This window comes from Apus apus, chromosome 9, assembly GCF_020740795.1.
Source record: "Apus apus isolate bApuApu2 chromosome 9, bApuApu2.pri.cur, whole genome shotgun sequence".
Taxonomy (NCBI): domain Eukaryota; kingdom Metazoa; phylum Chordata; class Aves; order Apodiformes; family Apodidae; genus Apus; species Apus apus.
The window spans coordinates 12,104,138-12,117,485 of NC_067290.1; the positions used below are offsets into that span (position 1 = coordinate 12,104,138).

General features: G+C 35.7%; 1 protein-coding gene across 2 annotated transcripts in view; it reads right to left on the reverse strand.

The window, feature by feature from the left end:
* CACNA1D (calcium voltage-gated channel subunit alpha1 D) overlaps positions 1-13,348 on the reverse strand; it is a 164,386-nt gene that overhangs the window by 102,074 nt on the left and 48,964 nt on the right. For both annotated transcript variants that reach the window (XM_051627843.1, XM_051627844.1), the window contains exons 4-7: positions 10,818-10,957; positions 6,972-7,114; positions 5,472-5,624; positions 4,897-5,093 (exon numbers count right to left, since the gene is read on the reverse strand). In XM_051627843.1, coding sequence (XP_051483803.1) covers positions 4,897-5,093; positions 5,472-5,624; positions 6,972-7,114; positions 10,818-10,957 — 633 coding nt within the window. The remainder of the gene's footprint in view (positions 1-4,896; positions 5,094-5,471; positions 5,625-6,971; positions 7,115-10,817; positions 10,958-13,348) is intronic.

Here is a 13,348-nt window from a genome sequence, read left to right on the forward strand (position 1 = left end):
GGATTGATGATGTACAGTTGTTACCTTAGTTTAGGTAGAAACAATGAAAAAAACCCCAAATATTATGTGAATTTATCTACTAAACTGTTATCCTGTAACCATCTGGGAACTAGAATATTTTGAAAAGGTTTGTTTGCTTCTTGTGGCAAAGTTCTTGGAAGAAACTAGCTATTCAACTTCTGGAGTTCTTAGCACTACCTAAAGTCTAGCCTACTTCTAATCCAAATTCTATCCCTTTTGTTTAAGTTTTCTGGGGAGAAACAGTAGGCTCTTTTGGGTATTTGCAATGATCTATGACAAGAAATGAGTTTCATGTTTTGACTGTAGCACAGGCCAGCAGTCAGCTAAGACTGAGATACTAGACATCCTGTCAAAGTAAATCAAGTTCACTTCATGGGAAAGATGATTCCCTGTGAGGTGGTGTAAAATCCTCCTCAGGTTGGGTCTTTGTATTAAGATGCTCATTTGAAAAAATTACATTGTATGACCATCCCTTTTGATGCTAATTCAAACTTTTAATATGTATCTTCCTTAGCTTGGTACCTCTGCATTTGATCATGCCCTCTTTTGAGGTTTGTAATTTATTGGTAATTTAAGTCTTGTCTCTTTGCAATCTAAAATTGGTTGATTTGGAGCTTTTTCTATCTGGAGAAGAAAGTAATTAGTCCAAATCATTACCTTAAAGGCAGGGAGGTTAAGCTAGATTTTAACATAAAATGGAATTCAATAATTAACGTGCAAATTCAAAAAAAAGCCTGCCTGCAATCCCTGGCTTGTAAGTGGGATTTATGCAGTATATTAATACTGTCATCCAAAACATCTAACACTCTTTCTCCAGCTGGATATCATGTGTCAAATTTCTGGCTATGTAGTCATCCGGGGCTGGGAGCACTGTGCATCCAGCACATCAATGCCTTTGGGGATGAGCTGCCTTGTTTCACTGAAGAGTCTCCCTTAGATGACCCGTGAGTGGTGCTGAGTGATGCTAAGAGCACAGCATTAAGCTATCCTTAGTACAAAACAGACAAAGGCATAATCAAATATTTTCTGGTATTTTTCTAGCATATTTTCTCATTATTTTAAAATAATTGTTTGCTGAATATTTGCCACTGTTTTACACAGGGGGGAAAAGCTGGCGAGCATTCCTTGACTTCTGTGTAAGCTGAAATCAATTGCTGACAAGTACTGTTTGGATGCAATAATATGACTTCCATTTTTGCTGTTGTAATGGGACTAATAAGACTTAAATCACTCAAAGTAGTTGTATCCTATCAGATTGAATTATTCAATTCAAAGTTCTAGATTATTATTGCCTGTTCGACTATTGATCAAGATTTTTTAGAGATTCTTGCTCAGCACTCTGATCACATTTCTGATAATATTTCAGATATATTCTGCAACTTCTTGTTTATGGACTAATACGTTTTGTGCCCGAGTCCAGGGGTTCTCTCATTAAATACATTTGCAAAAAACGTTCTTTTGTTTAGGAAAAATCTTTGGCTGCACATCAGCTGGTTTCATTATATCCCCTTATAATACTCCTGAGCAGGTTCTCCTTTAACGTTCTTGAACTAGGAGCATTCTAAAATGTGACATGATTAGAAGATTGAATTTCTGATCATCTGATTGACATTCTGAGAAATAACAGACTACCTTGATTTATTATTCTAATTATTTTCTTTGCTATGCATAGGTTTATGTGGGAGTTAGTAGTTTTTTACAAATCCTCACCAAGCTAGAAAAGAGTGATTTTCTACCTTTTGTTTACGTTCAATAAAAAAATAAGATCAACTTACACTATTGAGAAGCTAGTAAGGAAGCCACAACTCTTATATTTGGTTATGGAAAGACAGTTAAAGAAATACTGATACAGTCTCTTCTTTCTTGATGTTACTTCCAGTAACATTAATGCCATGGCTGTGTAGACACCTGCATACTACACATACACAAAACTGCACTGCAGCCTGAACAGGCTGTTTACAGAAAGGATTGATTTTCTTCAAATCTTCTAAGATGCTACAAGGAGTATATTGGCATATATAAATTTTAATTTCTGAAGGAAGAAACAGATTTCTAAGTGCACACCTTTTGTTAGAAAAACAGAGGAATTATAAATAGAGGACATATTTGATGACAAGGTGTTACTATCAAACAGCAGGAAAGGACAGTTCTGTGACGTTGACATAACAGTAAAGAATATATTATAAAAAGTAGCAGCCCTTTCCTTAAACCTTATACAAGTTATTTATTTTAGATTGTCTAGGTATTTTAAGTAATGAATTGTGTATTTTAAACATGAATCCCTGTGAAAATATTCTGTTAACATATCAGTCGGTGTATTAATAGACAAAACCACGCAGGACATCACTGCCAATATTCAGCAATTTCAGCTCCAGTGCTTCAACCTCAAAAATCTCCAGATCAATCTGAACAGTGCTAGTCAGGTGTCAGAACTGAAGAGCCATTGAGATTTCAGCTAGTAATGCAATGCCTGTCCATAAAATTGACTTAGTAAAATTCAGTAGCCACTATTACAGTTGCTTCATCATTGAATCACCTGTGCTGGCAACCTAGTTGGAGCTTGTTTCACAGAGGCCCTGCCCAACTCTCCCTCAAGTTACAGTAGTGTCAGGGTAGATTATTCAAGTGTAGTAACTCAAGATAACTTCACTATGGCAAAAACGAGTAGAATTAAATGGGATAATTTTGGTACTCATAAGAAAATTGAGGGGTTTACTGGCAAGTACCACTGCTCATTATGTGTGTTCCTACATATCAAGTGAAATAGCTAAAAATAAAAAGCAATTTACAAAATATGTGTGCCATTAATAGACTATATTTCTAGATGTTTGAAAGACATGGAAAAAATCTAGAGGCAGATATGCAAATGCAGACTCAGATTTTGTAATTGAGTGTTTTCTAGCACAAATTGAGAATGAGGCAAAGAATATTATGGTCTCAGCTTCAGAATGTGAGCCAGAGCATTAAAAACCAGGCACACAGAAGCTGCCTCTTTGCCAATAACAAGGACTGCATTGGGGTCCAAAACTAATAGTGTAAGCCTTCAGTTAGGGCTAGAGAGCAAAGAGAGAACTTTGACTAAAAACGTTCTGGCAAAAACAAGGATGCTACCTATAAAGTCTAACTTTTGGCAATGAGTCACACTTTTTGTGGATGAAACATGTAACACATGCTATCCAATGAGTTACATATGGGATTCAGACGCAAACTGGTGAGCAGCAGGATGTCCATGTGAGTCACCAGGATCCTAGCAGTAGCAGGATCAAGCCCTTAATCTATAATAGATGTGCATAAGAGAAAAATCATTATTGATGCTTGGAGAATTTTTGAGCCAAGTTTACTGCTGTTAACAAGGTGATAAAGAGCTGTGCTAATGACTGTTATCGGAAGCTGTCGTTTTCAGCTGTCATTCTTGCTAACAGAATGCCACAAATCATGATGCAAAACATTGTACGTGTTTCACCCACTCAGATTACACCTGCTAGCAAGATATGCCCACATAGTTAATTTTACTCTTCACACAGTGACCAAATGAAAATCAGAATTTTGTGCAGTTTATAATACTTTTGTGTTTGATTTTGTTTGTTTTGTATAAAACTCAGTCTGTGTGTATCATCATATTTCTAGGTTAAAAGCAACCCACAAAACCCATTCACTTCTGGCTAAAACGGTATTCTTAGATTCTTTAGACATTTTTTTACTACAATCTAGTATTCCTGTAATATTTTCACAATTTGCAATTAAAACAAAATCTTTTCCAATTTTTAACTAGCAATAGCTAAATCTATGTCAGCTTAATCCAGGGGTAAAATTAAAACTAACAAATTGTCATTTCTCTTGTTCTCAGCAAGTAATTTCAGCTGACAATGGGTAATTTGTTGGTCTACAGATAGAAAGAAACCAGATCTATAATTTCATTATATAAATATTGGTTAAGACAGATACCAAAGCCACTTGAATATGTGACTTTGATTATATTTCTCTAGGTCAATAAATATTTGCTTCTGTAATACAGAACATTCCCAGTGATTTTCAGCACCTATGGCAGGTAGGTTGTGTCACAGACTTGAAAAACCTGGGACAAATCACTCATGTCAAATATTTAGGTGCTTAAAGATTCACAAAAGAATGTAATGTCCTAAGACTAGAATGGGGTTAATCAGAGAAATACCTACCTGTATATTTACATGACCCTGTTTCTTTAAAAATCTCCGTGTTCTTTGTCCTCCATTCTCATTTGTAAAATCAGAACTAAAAATAACTTCAGTTTCTCAGTCTATGTCCAGCTGTTTATGATTAAAGATTGTGGAGTCTCCATAACTGATGATAGAGCATTTAAAGTTTGGGACTTAAACACTTACATTTTGGAAATATCTTTTACTGCTTCTACAGAGACAATGTCAGGCTCACAGCTCTTGCAATTTGTTCTTTGTGAGTTGTTTAGCAAATGGTTTGCAGTCCCCAAGCAATGACAGTTGGGAGCTTGCTTTGTTCTAATTTATGTTAATGTTGTGAAATATTTTGCAGAAGTACTGCAAAAAGAGACCTCTTAAGCTTAATCAGAAAAGACATACTTAAAACTGTAGGCTTGTATGGAAAAAAATGCTGGTCCAAAGGACATAAACATAATATTACACTTATCCAAATGGAATAGGCAAAAAACCCTCAAATAAGCAATGAATAAATTTGTTTCTGAATGTCTTTTTAGCCTGGAGACCAGTCAAATGCTGTGACTGGAAAAAGTATGCAGCTGAGCTTGTCTCCTGCAAAACTCCCCAAGATTTCCTGATGAAAGGATTGTAAAACAGCTCATTTCTCACTTGAACACAGAGGCTTGTTTGAAAGTGAACAAAACTTGGTGGTTGATGAACTTACCCAGTATAACACATCAGTCCATCCTTCCATGGTTATACACTGGAACACAGTCAACATTGCAAATGCAAAATTGTCAAAGTTGGTTATGCCTCCGTTTGGTCCAACCCATCCACCCTTACATTCAGTGCCATTCATGACACACTGACGTCCATTCCCTGAGAATGCACAAGGTGCTGGATCTTCTTCAACTAGTATATCTGAAAATTGACCAAAAAATCAGAACTTTCAGTTCTCAAAATCTGAGTTAACTTTGCATAAAGAAATATCAACCCTTTGGGGAAGAAAAAAAAACTACTGAGTTGTCCCTTGTGGATAATGACCCTTATTATCTTGACTAATGACATTTCAGTAACACATTTCAGAAATGAAAACCTATTCAGAACGTTTTAGTCTCTGATATGCATTTTTGTTGTTGTTGCTTTTAAAAATATAATGCACTCTCCCTAAAATTATGATCCACAATGAAAACTGGTTACAGCAGTTTTAGTGCTTTGGTCCGTGTTCTATTTCAAATGGAAATCCCAGTCTTGAAAGAAAATTAACTCCTTACTTTAGTAAAAAGTTTAATGACTTACCTGAATCAATAAGAAAACAAGATTTGTGCATTTTTCCAATAAAAAGTTCCAATCCTATAATAGCATAGATTATGATTACAAACAATACCAAAAGGGCAATATGGAGGAGGGGGACCATGGCTTTTATAATGGAGTTCAGGACAACTTGTAAACCTAAAAGAAAAAAGAAGATATAAGATACGAACCAGACTTCTGTGTCTTGCCTTATCAAATTTTCTATACTTACACATTGTTAGAAATTAATGATGCAGGCATGCAGAGTGAGTCAGTTCTAAAACAAAAAAATTCTACTGCCCAGAACCGCAAAATGTTCCTATGACATAAAATACTTCATAATAATCTAAAACTTTGTGTCAAATTCTAATTATTTCCTGCATTAATAGTGGTTATGTCATAAAAGTCAACACTTGAAAAGTGTCACCAGATTTTCTGGGTTCCTAGAAAGAAAGGGCATGTAGTCAGTGTGTGGCTACAGCCAGAACTTTGGGGAAGTCCTCAGAAAACACATGCTCAGCCAAAAGCAGAACAGCATTTTTGGTTTGGAGAGATAAATAGATTATAGTTACCTGGGAAAATACATTTTCCCTCTGAATAAAATTACTTTATCAATTATCCCTCACATCACTTTCAATCCTCCATTTTTCTTTCCTTAAATATTTAGTCAAATTTTCATTTTACCAAAGATGTACATCCCAGTCTAATTGAGCTGCCCCAGCACTAATGAAAACAAAATGTGTCTCACTTTTAACAGACTTCCCTTCTAACGTTTCTCAAGACTGCCTATTTCTTCACTGAAGTTCTTTTGCTAAATATCTACCATCACCATAATTTCCATGTATCTAGACTATGATATAGCAAACACAGCACAAGGATTCTTCTTTTGAATATCTTGGAAAGAGATGAACTGTACACTGTGAACCTCTTATTTCAGCAATTAATAATGTATTAAAAGACAACAGGATAAATTATCAGAAAATTCAGTTGCTTTCCTTTGATTATGTTCTGCTTTTTAATTTTCCTAATTTGTCTGTTAGATCTACTGAGATAAACAGAAGGCATTCATGTGCATTGGAGGGGGCAGGAAATAAGAAATGTGTAATGTGATTTGGCATACACTTACCAACATACAAACTATTTTAGGATCACCTACACTTTCTGATCTGCAAGGTTTTGGAATTAAAAAAAAATCTGAATTTTATTTTCTGGTATATTTGCATCTTACCATGTAATTTACCTTTATACAAAGCTTCTAAAAAGGTGTATTCCCCTGTCTGCTTATTGAACTGTGTAAGACGATCATACACTGACTGAATTCACAGTCCTTTGTTCAACCTGAAATATGGTATCATTCATCTTGAACTCACTTTATATACATAACCAGATAACCAAAAAAATCAACTTAAAATTATCTCATTTCTGTTAGTGTCTGGAACAAGAAAGTTAAATAATCAGACCAGTTACAGTATTCATTCCAATGGAATTAAACAGAAAAAAGCTTACTGGGCACTCCTGATACAAGCCGGAGAGGTCGCAATACACGAAAGGCTCTTAGGGCTTTGACATCAAAGCCACCAGGTTTGCCACCTGAGTGGCTGCCACCTTCTGTTTCTTTGGTTAATTGTTCCAATATTACACTAAATAATCTAGAAAATGACACAAAAGGTAAGGTAATCACCATCCATTTACCATGCAATTAAAGGTATTAGGAAATTACTTGAACTGCAGATAATTCTGAAAATCTGTTCAGCTGTCAAAATGAGAGGAGTATTTATATATTAAACCATGACATGAAGAGTTATGAAGTGCAAGAGTTTCTAATCATTCCAGAATGTGATGATCACACAGTATCAAATAAACTAGCATTCTACTTGTACACAGAGTCTTATTTTTAAATAAATGAGGCTACTTTGGCACTTTGTTCAAAAGTTTCAGCTGTAAGGTTTGGAGAATTAGTCTTTTCTTTAGAACATGAAATAGATAATAACTAGAAACCATCCGGTTTAATTTTGGAGGAATATATTAATAAATGTCACTGCAGTTCAATATTCTAAATACAGGCAGCAAAAAAAAATATATTAAAAATCATTAGAGACCATCATTTAATAACAGCAAAAAGGTGTGTTTCTAACACGATAACTTTGAGGATAAAAATATTCCCAAATGACCTATTTATTGTATTTCTTCACAGCAGAAATGAGCTAGTCATTCATCAGAACAGTCTGGAAGCAATTCAAAGGGATGCAAGTGGATGAAGTGCAACATAATCTCTATTTTAGTTTGGACCTGCATTTCAGATGTATGGTTTTCTAGACTATGGCTACACCATGCAAACCATGTTATTTCTTGCACAGTCTGTAGTTCCACAGTTGTAGAACTGAACTTCCCTGATAGGACTATCAAGCCAATCGAGTTTTGTAATCCTGCAAAAATGTTTCACACTTGTAAAGTGTGAAACAAAGGACTCCTGAAATGTGCAGGGTTTTGTTTCAGCAAGAAAAGTTTTCACAACTCTGTCATGCTGGATAGTTGCTAGAAAACATGTAATATTTAATAGGTGGCCCAAAGTAGAATATTGCAGGCTTTCTCTTCCCTAAGCAAGTTGTTGACCTGGATCAGTCAATACCCTTCCCTATTCTGCTTCATTCTCCTCTCAAGTGAAACCCAGCCACCACAACTACCAGGAGCCTACATACTGCTACAACCATAGAAATTCAGACATTTAATATTTTAAGCTCTGATTCAGCCCTATAATTTAACAGGAGCATTATTCTAAGAAAATGAGCCACCTCGATGATTTCAGAGTGACTATCCATGCTTTACAGGCAGACATCACTAAATATACTTCTGAAACAAGTCCTGAATTAAGAGAAGCTGCTTTCAGCCTGTCAGTTCACACATCATTAAAAGAATTAAAGGGCCACAGCCACAGGAAGGTGCTATGAAAGCTTTCTTTACCAGTACCTTGTTCTTTCACAGAATTCAATGGAAATTACGTGGCATACCATGAAGGCAAGGAGTAGATACCTCTGAAAGTAATTCATACTCTGACTGGTTTCAAAAGTGACAAAGTCAGGAGAAAACATAACATTCGCATTTATATCTACAGCTCTGTTATTTTATGTTCAGACCGTAAAGCCACTACAGTATAAAACCTCTAATGTCCTTTATTAAAATTTACATTTACTTTCCTGTACAGTTTACCGAGGTTTAAATGCCAAATCTGATGTTGCGAGTAAAAGTCTCTATACATACTTTTATTTTGTTAATAAAGATTTCTTTGGTATAATTAAGATTTATGCATTTTGACTGCTACAGTTTCTGCTGAGAAAGCACACAAAGCAAATTTCTATATAGGACATCATGGCAGCTCTTTCAAAGCTATTAAAACACCTAATGAAATTTAGCAACAAAACTAGGGAAACAGAATCAGATCCAGAAGTGATTCTATATCCACCTTGGGTCACATATGAAAATCAATTTTTCACTGGGCTTTTAAGCATTAATTAAATAAATGGACTCGTGCTTGCTAATGTGGGCTGTGTTCTTCTTAAATGAATAAAAATATTGCTGACAGCTTTGTCAGTGCCTGATATGTAATGAAAGGTTCACCTCGTCTTCTGGGTGGGCTGATAACAATCAACACAACAGTTTATATTACACATTTCCTGGGTTTGAGCTAGGATTTAAATCTTAATGCGATATTTTAGGTATTTGATAAGATGTAGTCCTTTTTTCTTCATATTTTCCACAGATTCAGTGTGAGCATTTGACCTAACAATTTAGCTTCCAATGATGAGTGTTTTGTGAGTTAATGGAAATTTTTTTTGTTATCATGTATTCAGGACACAGCAAAAGATAGAGGTCATGTTAATTAGACTGCTCCAGGGTTACTGTAACTCTGTGGTCACTTGACAAAAGGGAAGAGGTCTATCCAAGTGACTGCCTAGCAAGAGAATAGAGATTTTATGTATGATAGTCTCCACACCTGCCCACCAAGCTTCCCCTTGAGGCACAGAGGCCAATCTGTTGAGAATGACCTGACCTGATGAGAGATCTATTTATATACAAATTTTAGTTCTGGACCAAAACTGCCTGAACATCAAGCAACTGGCGCAAATACAATCTTCTCAGTAACATTTACTATCTCAGAATCCAGCAGTTACAAATTGGGCTTTCATAATAGTTGATCAAATTTAATAATACTTTACCGCAAATTCCTTTACTTTGCGTCTTTTGTTTTCCCCTTATTATAATGAAGGGACTTAAGAGCTGCACACACTCTAATTTCTGTGACTTGTCAGTTATAAACAACCCCTGATATAGTTTGAACTAAAAAATGAAATTGGAATTGCACACTGCATGCCAAGGTCTTCTTTTCAAGCAAGCTGCAACATACTAAGTTCTATGTGGGTAATATTCTCCAAGTTCTATATATGGATAATGTTCTCTATGTTCCATATAATAAATATTTTGAGTAAGTAAAATATACAGTACTGGAAATTCCCTTTTTTCAATAAAATCTCCACAATATTTAGGGAATTGGGGAATATATGGCTTAATTTTTATACCCTAGAGAGCTGAAAGTAGGATTTTCTAATGAACTAGCACAAATATTGACACAAAACTTCTGACAAAATCTTATTTATCATAAGCAGGTGTATAACGTAAATGTGGGATGTTCCACTCTTCTGTAATTTGCATAAGGCTCAGGAAGTCCTTCCTCTGAGGAACAGAACAAGTTCTCCAAGGCTTCCTGGCACAGCAAGACACAGGGTGAAAAAAGGCATTTTTAGACAAGCCAAAATCATATATATATGGCGCCTTATGTGCAGCACCCCAGTGGGGAATCAGGTTCCAGGAAGATCAAGGAATCACTCAGTTAACTCTGTCTCCCCTGACCTCTCCCTCTCCACTTTGGGTTCTCTCAGAGGTCTTTGTAGAACAGATGAACATCACATAACCACAGTACAGGGATAAATGAAAAAATGAAGTAAGTGTATGGACCTGAACAGACCAAATTTTATAATATGGAAAGACATCAGGAGTTAAACTTGGAAAACCTAATGGAAAAGATTCTGCAAGACAACAAGCAAAGAAAATACATGTCAGAACTCAGAATTCCCTGGGAACTTATACTATAAAACTAATTGTGCAACACAGCCTGCAGCACAGAGAGTGTTGAAAACTTCTGGAACTTTTTATTGAATATTTTCTTCATAACAGTTCATTCTTTTACTCCAAAGTAATAGAAATCAAGAGTAGGCTGTTACTCACAGCCAAACAGACCTATATCTGCCTCACTGCAAAGATTTAAAATTTTTGTATGATGAAAGGTAAGTTACTTACCCTACTACTACTATTACAAAATCCAATAAATTCCATCCATTTCTAACATATGCATTGGGGTGTAATAATAATCCATATGCTATAATCTTCAAAAATGTTTCAACTGTAAAAATTATCAGGAAGGCATATTCTACTTTTTCCTGTAAAAGACAAAAAAGTACAGTGAAAGACAACACAATTTAACAGTTCTTCTACTAGTTATAATTTGCAGCAAGTGGATAAATTGTATTGATCACAACTAAGGAGATATAATACTTGATGGCAGTTTATTTTACAGGTTTTAATTTCATAGCATTTAATGATAGCTGACAAGGTTATATTTACATAATTGCATGATATTTTCCTCTTTTCACATTCTCTGAGGAAAAGGCTCTGTATCTACTAACATGGAAGCATACTGTACCCTTGCTTAAGCAAATACTCCCATCCAAGTCAGCAGGATTCTTTGCATTCATTAAAACTAGAAAATGCTGTAGAACAGGACCCTGGAAATATCCCTAAAAGGCGTGCAATGGAATACTTACTTTCACTATTATATCAGCCTTCATTTAATTAGGATCCACAGAGTTCTACCTAATAAGGGAGTCTGAGACAGTGTTATGCCATACTAAGGAGATTCAAAAAGTTATAAGCTATTTAACAGGGTCTTAATTTAATTACACTCTGTCTTGCAAATGTTTCATCTTGACTTGGAAGTTTACATTGATTTGTTCTTCCTTCCAAATCACCAGAATGTCTCTAAATCATCCTAACATGCTCAACTGAAGCTCAAACTTCAGATTTGTTTCAATTTTTTTAAAACATTATTATTGCCTTCCTTGTAGCAGAATTCTTCTTTTGCACAGAGCTACACACAGAATCTCTTTTCCTAGCTTATCAGGTAATTTTTGTGGCTTTTTCCTTCTATAGTAATAGCATATTTGATTTTGATACATTAGAGAAATCACTGCTATCAAAACAAATCAGTTAGCACCTTTGTTCTTTTTACCTCCAGAAACCATAATTTCATCAATTTTTATAATACTTTGTTTAGTTACCTGTTGCCATGCAAATACTACAGCCAAGAATAAGAGACACAGAGAATGATTCATTTTTTAAAAAATTGTTCAGGAACACATTATATTGCTCACTTACTATACACAGCATTAAATACATGGACCATAACTGCTCAGTAAGGATTACAATCATCTGCTCTCATGTACTGAAATATAGCATGGAGATTAAATACTTTTTTTCCTCTGCTTTGATTACACTTCATAAACACTGTAGAGCTTCACCCAAGGCAGCTTCTACTCCACTCATATTTTGCATGAGATCTTCCAGCCCAGAGAAACTGATGAACATCCTCTTTCTTCTCATACTTCCTAATACTTTATCACCAATAAAGTGGAACAATTATTGGAAAAAAAATTGCTAGACAGCACCAGAGACTATAACAAATCATCAGCAAACCTGAGAAACATACTGCAAAAATGTTGAAATACAACCAAATCCTACCATGTCCACATTTTACAACAACAGCTATTTCTGTCTCCCTGCACATAACTAAGTCTGTAGCTCCCTACATATAAGTCTGCAGCTTGGATACAGAAAAATAATGTAAGACAACAGAAGGAAGACAAAAATATTATGGTTGGTGTTTACTAGGAGTAAAAATTTATCAAAAACAAAGCAGTAAAAGAAAAGTTGAGACAAAAGAACTAGGAAGTTTCATATATGCAAAATTTTAACTACTTCTTTGCATAAAGGAACATAGGACACTGAAATGGATGAGATCTCCTGGGCCAATATGACCTCAAGGGCAACCATGTCCAGTGTCACATTAGCAGAGGCAAATCAACTCAGAGCTCTGAGGCTGCCACACTACTACAGCTTCATGTCTTAGCTCAAAAAGGGTTTTGAGAAAGTGCAGAACCCAGTGGAGGAAAAATCTCCTCTCCAGCAAGGACAAACTCCTCTCAGTCTAAGCAAAGGCTAAGTGAAGGTCTAACAGTAGACTACAACTAGTTGAACAGGGGTTAAAAAGGTCATGAATCCACATGCTAAGCAGCAGCACACAGTAAAGGAAGGGGAAGAGCCACAAGCTGCATGTTCAGAGGTTCACAAGATGTTAAGAAAAACTTTCAGAAGGGTACTGCAGAAAGGGAACATGCAGCTTCAAAGCAGGAAGGTATGGAGAGGCAGCTGGGCAAAGGTACACTGCTAACTCAATCCAGTGCTGGTGACAGTCCTGCTAGGAGCTGAAGGACTGGGTAGCCTCCAGAAGTCTCTCCTGGTTAGCAATTCTGTAATTTCTATTATTTCTGATAGCTCCTACATGATCACAGGGAAAAGTGCACATCAAATCAGGACATGTACAACTACCTACACCCACTACACACAAGATGTAAAAGCCCCTGAATTTCACCTAGCAATGAAAACTGGGAAAGTTTTCCTTTCTTTCTGTGGAAGAATGGAAAATTTTCTTTCCATCCTGATTCCCTGTTGTAAAGCCTATATATGCCTGGTTCCAGTTTGCCCCTAGAAATGTA